This window comes from Hemicordylus capensis, chromosome 5 (genome assembly GCF_027244095.1).
Source record: "Hemicordylus capensis ecotype Gifberg chromosome 5, rHemCap1.1.pri, whole genome shotgun sequence".
NCBI classification, from domain to species: domain Eukaryota; kingdom Metazoa; phylum Chordata; class Lepidosauria; order Squamata; family Cordylidae; genus Hemicordylus; species Hemicordylus capensis.
In genome coordinates this window covers 44,035,645-44,043,817 of record NC_069661.1, presented here as the reverse complement: position 1 = coordinate 44,043,817, position 8,173 = coordinate 44,035,645, and the positions used below count along the sequence as shown (strand labels likewise).

The following is an 8,173-nucleotide window of genomic DNA, read 5'->3' as shown; positions in this document are numbered from 1 at the left end:
GGGGGAAGAGTGGCAGGAGGGGTAGGTGCACCCTCCCCCACCCTTAAAGCTGCACGCACACACACCCCGCGTCTTCGAGCCTCCCTCACCCAGTTCCGTGCACATCCCTGCTGAGCTAGATGCACCAATGGTCTGACTCAGTTTAAGGCAGCTTCCTACATTCCCAAGTCAAGCCCTACTAACTGGGCAAAGGGGCCCCATGGCTCTTTTATATTTATTTATTTATTACATTTCTATCCCGCTCTTCCTCCGAGGAGCTCAGAACAGTGCACATGCTTATTTTTACCCTCACAACAACCCTGTGAGGTAGGTTAGCAGGGGAAGAGAAACTGTCCCTATTCACTCCAGTGCAGCATCCCCCCCAGCTGTTGTTGGTGTTTTTCTTTTGCTAGGGGCCAGTTCAGATGATACTTTTCTGGCCCATACAATTCAAATGGGGGTGTACCAAGAGCACCCACATCCTGATATTTTTTTGTGGATGTCTTGGCATCCTCCCAGCATGTTACTTTATCACATGGCGGGGGCAGTTCTCAACATGTTTTCAGGAGGCACAAGTGGCTGCAGAGAGAAGGCAGAATTGTAGAAAATTGCCTCTCCCATGCATGGATGAAACATTCCCCTCATGCGATTCATACTCAGTATGTCGGGCAGTAATCATAATAGTTTTATTTGTTTAATCACTGCCAACTTACATGTGATGCAATTTTAGAACGTTCTGTTTGTTTAAATATTTGCCTGTACAGGGATCACATGTGCAACTGTATATCCATGCAAAAAACATAATGGCTGAAAGATTGTGCAATCACACTTCCACTGTGCAATGTCCATTATTTCCCATGGATCTCACACTGTGGAAGTGTGATTGCACAATTTTTAGTTGTAGCAGGTGAGTCCCATTCCACAACACTGTGGGCATCACTTTAGACACCTGCAGTGGCATGGCTGATTCAGAACCAATCACGTTGCCTTGCAGAACATGTCAGCCAGGACATCTCCACTATTGTAGAGATCCATAGGCAGAGCTGTTCAACAGCTGAGATGTATCTATGCCGTTCTTAGGTGACATTTCTCTTGGACAAGTTACATTAGTACTTGCAAGTATGTTCAAAAATATAAGGTGTGAATCATTTTGAAGAATGGTGGGAAATTGTCCGCTAAGCTACCGTTTAAAAATAGGTTCTTTGTGCGCAAAAAGTTGTTAAACGACTTAACATTCAAAACCTGCCTAATCAAACTGAACTATTTGTATTAAAATCCAACTTTCTTACACTGTATAAGAAAACACAACATGCAAAGTTTTTATTGTCTCCTCTCTCTCTCTCTCTCTCTCTCTCTCTCTCTCTCTCTCTCTCTCTCTCTCTATATATATATATATAAATCAGTCATCCATAGAAAGGATGTTGCAATCTGAAGAGGGAGTGAACATCTTTCTTTGTCTTTGAGCCATATTTTCTTATCTTATTGCTGTCAGAATGATCTGGTACTTTCCTGCTTTCCTGCAATACTTGAGTTCATTTTTGTACCAGGCACAGAAATCTTTGATGTCAATCCTGTGCTGTGAGGTTGCTCTATGTGCCAAACATAAAATGGTGTGTATATATATTTATTCAGAGAGTTTCCAATCATTTACCTTGTTATAGTTGAGTTATCCTGTTATATTCCTGCTTGTTGGCATTCTCACTGCACGTAAAAACTGCCAACACAAAATTGGTTTCTCATTGGAAGCAGAAACTGCATCCCACCTCATCCTTCTTTCAGTGAAATCTGCAGCCAAACATTTAGTTTCAACCTTTTCAGGTTTTTGATGACATCTCTGTAAGAGATTCTGCACAAACTAGAATCAATACATACACCAGTAATGTTTCTTCTCTTTTTTCTTAACATGAAAATGCAACTATATAAAATCATCTAATAATGGAGCAAAAGGAAGCTAGAAAGTATGGAAACAAGAGAGTCAAAACTGTTTTGGGGAGTAATGGCCAAGTTATTTTATTTGTCTTAGATTGGTGGAAGAAAATAAAAGTCCAGAAAACAATTACCACATCAGATGTTGTTATCTTGCAGCTACATAAAAGAGGATGCTGGAACGGAAGTAGCCTATGCTAAAATATCAGAATATCACCACAGTGATTCTGATGTATGATGTAAACAGATTTTCACAGATCATCTGTTTCTGGTACGCCGTTGGCCTGTGTAGGCTGTATAGTTATCATTATAGGAACATTCTCAGAGGTCCATCCTTTAGGAGTCCGGTTGAAGGACCGCCTGGTAGAAAGAGGATTGGCAAGGACCATGAATCGCGGATCATTTAGCAGCAGAAAGTTGAAATCCGGGACCTTGAACTTAACCAGTTTCGACGCTCTCTCAAAACCACCAAAAGGAGTGGCAACTCTGTAGATGGTGGGGACAAGAATAAATAAAAGTGGAAATCAAATAAACACTTCACTTTTCAACTTGCAATAGAAAAGGAGAGTTTCAAATATGTTTCCTAGATTTTATATTGGCCCGCATAGCTGGGATGGTGGTCTAGCGTGGCCATGCAGAAAAGAGGACAGCTCTCCTATACCCTTAAAAGATGCACAGAAGTGGGAATTCCAGCACAAGCAGCTTGTCATGCAGGGGAAAGAAAAGTGGCACCTGCTGAAATTCCCTCTTCTGTACAACTATTAAAAGTATAGAAGTCCTGCCTTCCTTTCCATAAGGCAGTCCTATGGTGTCTAACTAATAAACAGGATTGCCTGGCTTGAGGTCTTATGGTACATGTGTACCACAAGGTATAGAGCTATAGTTCAATAGTAGAGTATCTGTTTTGCATGCAGAAGCTTCCAGCTTTCCAGAGTGAATCCCTGGCATCTCCAGGGAGGACTGAGAGAGGCTCCTGCTTGAAACCCTGGAGAGCTGCTGCCAGTTGGTCTGAGACCTGCTCAACTTTGGCCCTCCTGCAGATGTTGGCCTACAACTCCCATACTCCCTAGCTATTGGCCACTGCTGCTGGGAATTATGGGAGTCGTAATCCCAAAACAGCTGGGGGGCCTAAGTTGAGCAGGCCTGGCTGACAGTACTTCACGACAGTAGATGGGCCAATGGTCTGACCCATTATAGGGTAGCTTCCTGTGTTCTCCTATGTATTAGTAAATTGCACTGCTGATTGAAATGCATTTAAACTATGAAATCCTGCCAATTTCATTGGAGGGTTACCCCCTGTGTATCAGTCACTTTCTATATTCAAGCCACAATCTTAAACACAATCTTACTAGAGAGCAAGACCCACTGATCTACATACTGCACAGTGTCCTGCAGGTGCTTTCCGCACTGCCCACACACCGCTGGCATTAAAAACAAACAAAAAAACATCAAAGTTCTCTAAAATTGCACAAACATAGTTGCACACCCTGTGATCATTATTTCCAATGGCCATCATGCCACTTAACCGCATTTGCATGGTTTTAAGCATTTGTGGAACTGGACTCTTGCGCAACTCCACTGATTTTTGAAAAAAGGCAGTCGCGTGGGTGGGCGGGCAGTGTGGAAACCAACACTGTGCGGTATGTCAAACAGTGGGACTTATTGCTGATTAGATATGCACGGATTGTGCTACACAATTGCAATCCTGTGAGTACTAACTTAGGAGGAAACCCCATTGAACTTTGTTGTGGTGCTTACCGCTGAGTAAACACACACAGGTTCAGGAGGCGTATGCATGTTCTAACCCCTCAAAATGAAACCAGTTGACGCTTGGTCAGCTGAGCAGACTAGAAGGTGTTGGGAAGTTCATGGCTCAGTTTTGAAGCATATGTTGCACATGGGAAGTCCCAGAGTCAATCTACAGCATCTTCATTTAAAAATAGGTGAATGATAGGGGAAAAAACCTTGGCTGAAATTGCTATGGAGCAGCTGCCAGTCAGAACAGACAGTACTGGGCTAGATAGACTGATGGTTTGACTCCGTATAAGTCAGATTCATATGTAACTCTTACATCATAATATATTGCCATTGTTTCTCAATAGCATTGCTAAAAATATACACATGAGCTGTCTAGCTCATAGTAACTTTCCAGTATCAGCTGTGTTGATGGACACGTTATTCATTCTCTGATAATACAGGCAGATTTGGCAGGTTTCTGAAAATTCAGCATATTGCTTTTTAATTTATACAAAGTATCTTCTAATTAAAGGCAAAGGCAGTATCTTTCTAATTAAATGTTTTAATGTTTTAAATAATTTTTTATTGATAATTTATTTGATGTTTTAAATGATTTTAATTGTAAACCACCCAGAGACACAGGTTTGGGGCGATATAGAAATGTTTTAAATAAATAAAATAAAATAAATAAAATATGAAACAATAGATCAAATGCTAAGAATGCTTACTTGTAAGCTGGGTAAGCATGCATAGGGACCAACATAATGAAGAACAGAGTAATTAACTGGTAAATGTGTGGCAAGAGTAAATTCCTTGAAGCAATCATGTGGATGATGTCAAGGAGTTGTAATGCCCTATATTTCATGAAACCCAAACATGTAATTTGAGATCTTACTCAACATGTGCTATCAGAACCTCATGTCAAAAAATCCCTAATGCTGATTGAGGGGTCATGGACCCATGACAGTTGCCCCGTGATGCCATTCCTTGGCTCTGACTTTGGAAATGCTGTTTCCAAACAAGAACTTGTGAACTCTAGTGGGTACTATTCAGTTTTCCTTCTAGTTTTATGTTATAAACTGGGTCCCACTTTAAGCCCTATCCTTAGTGGCATTTGCAACCCAGGCCCAGGGTGCACTCTGGCATCTTACCTACTTCTCTCTCAGCAGTTGCCCCTCCCTCTTCTGCATTGCCAGCAACAGCGCATAGGTGTTCTTGCAAGGAGCATTGCCTATCTAGCAGGCAGAACTGACCTGCTTATTAAGAGAAGTCTATCATGTTTGAGTGTAAGAATATTAATTGCATGTTGCTATTTGCTTTCTATATTTTTTTACTTTCAGTCCTATTAAACATCTCCTCCATCCAAATTAATCTTTGGTGATTGCAGCTTCATTACAACTGCATAAGCTTGAGTATAGAACAAAAATCCAGATGTTGAAGATTGGCTGTTTTCAGGAGAACCAATAGCTATTCATACCAGCATTTGGCTTCATAATAAAGAGGGACTGTAATTTTAAAAATATATTGCATGTACCCATTTTTAAAAAGCAACAAACCAAACAAAAAGCTGCATTTGATTTGCAGTCAACTTGCTCACAACTCGTACAAAATGGTCCTTCAGTGGCTGGGGTTCTTGGATTGTTAAAACACTGAGGCTGTGGATTCAGTGGTTACACAGTGGATTCAGTGGTTTGAGGGTTGTGGTGCAAATGTGGTACTCCGCAAACTGCAGGAGTTGCTTTGTAACTTACAGGTTTAGGCTCACAATATGTAGATCATTAACACAGAGGAACATCCAGATGGACTGGATTCCTTTCACGCTTTGAAAACAATCCATTTCAGGAAGGGAGCCATATTCCTCTGACGAGGCAGAGAAGCAGAACCGGTCAGGCCTGCTTATGATTACATGCAGGCATGCTGTGGTGCCTCACTTCTCACCTAGGATTCTATTTTGGATGTTTTTCCTATTTGGAAAAGAAAGGGTGGAGTATTTTTTCAGTTAATTCCATAATTAAAACAATGAGCAAAAAATAGTTCTGAGGTGTCTTGACCATAAAGGTGCGTCACTAGAATCCTCCAAGCTGGCACAAAGAAATGGGTCTTTATTATATCCAATGTTGATGTATTTTCCCTAAATGTGGTGGTGGTGGGGATTATCTTCAAGGAAAGAGGAAGATGTTGCTGGAATGGTTTTTTTCTAGTATGCCAATTAGTATCATTTATATGCCACCCTTCCTCCAAGGAACTGAGGTTGGCAATTCCTGGCTCTTCCCCCATTTTATCTTCACAACAACCCTGTGAAGTAGATTAGATTGACCGATAAGCAACTGGCCCAAGTCGCCCAGTGAGCGCCATGGCTGAGTAATGCCTTGAACGAGGGTCTCTTCAGACCTAGTCCAACACACCAGCCACTACAGCACATTAGGCTCATTCTCATGTTGACTGAGTCCTACCCAGTTTTGAGAGCTGCGTGTGCTCCTGTTTTCTGCTCGTGTGTGAGTTTAAAAAATTAGGAGACGCCGGCAGTGACTGTCAGCCAGCCTCCTTCTGGGTAGGAGGGCTCTGTCCTACCCAGCAGCTGTAAGCCACTGCTGAATGAGTTTATCATTGTGTGTATAGGTTCTCATTACAACTTGCCAAGAAAGTCAGGGCTATTTATAGACATCAGAACATGGCCCCTTCAGGCAGCTGTTGGTGCTCAAGAGCCCAGGAGAACCCACTGCTAATGCCTAGTATTGCTAGCTCTATTTCTAAGTACATTTTCCTCAATATTTTTCATCACATCAAGCCATTAAAATCTCCAGGGTTGCTTTTCTCCAGGGTTGCTTTTTGCAATTACCTGGAGACTGATGCTGGAATTCAGCCTCAGCCCAGATCTATTGAGGGATGCTTTAGGTGCATCTAATGAGGGATGTTTTAGGTGTCTTTCCATAACAGTAACAGCCAGTTTGCTCCCTCAGTGAACTCTTATAGCTTAGACGTTTCTGTCACTCTAATGCTTAACCTATTGTTATGACTTTGCCTTAAACCTATGCCTGATCAGGATCTGAGATTTGACGGGAATGTTGATATTCCTTAATAGTCTGCGTATGTTTCCTTATGCAACTTAATTGTTAGATGGTTTCTGAGTACATAAATATTTCTGTAATGTTTAGAATGGGGAAAGCCATCAAAGGATGGAGTAGCTGACTCATCTCACCCCCTCTTCAGGTAAGAAGAGGGAGTGTGTGTGTGTGTGTGTGTGTGTGTGTGTGTGTGTGTGTGTGTGCAGTGATTTTTAAAAAGGTTTTTAAAAATCACCTTTCAAAGTGGTGATTCTCTTATATTTAGCAGGAGGAGAGCAACTGGCCCTATCCAACCCCAGCACAGCACTCCTCCAGTGGCTGTTGTTGGTATCTGCCTTATGTTTCTTTTTAGATTGTGAACCCTTTGAAGACAGGGAGTAGTCTTATTCATGTAATGTTTATTTTTCTATGAGAACTTTGAGAACTTTGGTTGAAGAGCGGTATATAAATATTTATAGTAGTAGTAGTAGTTTTTCCTGTGTGCAGGCTGACCATGTAGAAAGTGGAAACTACTCCCCTGTGCTGATGTAGTCAACACCCACTCTGCTGTCTATAAGTTCAGTGCTTATCTGCAGAGTTAAACCTGAACTCAGGAAGAGTTTCTCTCTGTGATCTCAAACCCGGGCTGGTCATTATGCTCTCCTCCTCCTCCTGATCAGGACAAACTTTGGGGTAGGGCTACAACTGTAATAGGGCCACAACTGTCTTGCAATATGTTACCAACAGTTCAGAACATACTTTGGCTGCTAAAGTATATAAGAGCACCTTCTTCTTCATGACCCCCCAGTGCCTATTAAAATTATTGGGTGAGGTCCAGTTGCAGTTACCACTGGCTCATTTGGTGGCAACCCAAAACTGGGCCTTCTCTAAGGTTGCCCCAGGGCTCTGGAACATGCTCCCAAATGAAACCAGAACCTCCCCATCTCTGGCCATTTTCAAGGGCCTTTTGGAAATGCATCTATTTGTGTAGGCTTTTAGTTTATAATGTTTTTAAGTTTCATTGACAGTTACTTTAATTTGTTTTATATGGTTTAAGGTTTTAATTGTTACTGGGTTTTAATTGTAAATTGCCCAGGAAAATTATATGAGGCAGTATATAAATACGATACATACATACATACAAATAAATAAATATGGCCAAATGTGCACTGCACACTGCCTTAGTGGTCATATGCCCACATTATCCACATGTGCATTAGAGAAAAATCCATTCTCCTCCCCCACCTCCCTTCTTTCCAGAAGGGAGCTTGTTCATGTGACTGTTAACTGGGTAGGAGAAGGGTCCTACCCGGCTTCAGGAGTTGTGTGCGCTCTCGGTTTTCAGTCGTGCGCAAGTAAAAGGCAAGGTAGAAGGCAGGGAGCATGGTAGTCTGCTAAGCATCAGCTGGGTAGGGCAGTTTTTGTTCAAAAGCTGGGGAGGGCGTCTGGGTAGGGCTTGCTCTTCCTACCCAACTGGCATTTAGCAG

The 8,173-nt window shown here is 41.9% G+C and overlaps 1 protein-coding gene across 1 annotated transcript in view; it reads right to left on the bottom strand.

The window, feature by feature from the left end:
• Positions 1-1,961: 1,961 nt before the first annotated feature.
• The window catches only part of MYOZ2 (myozenin 2), a 47,748-nt gene continuing 41,536 nt past the window's right edge, over positions 1,962-8,173 (bottom strand). Inside the window, exon 6 of the mRNA XM_053251557.1 lies at positions 1,962-2,391. Within this exon, the coding sequence (XP_053107532.1) occupies positions 2,157-2,391 (235 nt within the window). The 3' untranslated portion in view covers positions 1,962-2,156. The remainder of the gene's footprint in view (positions 2,392-8,173) is intronic.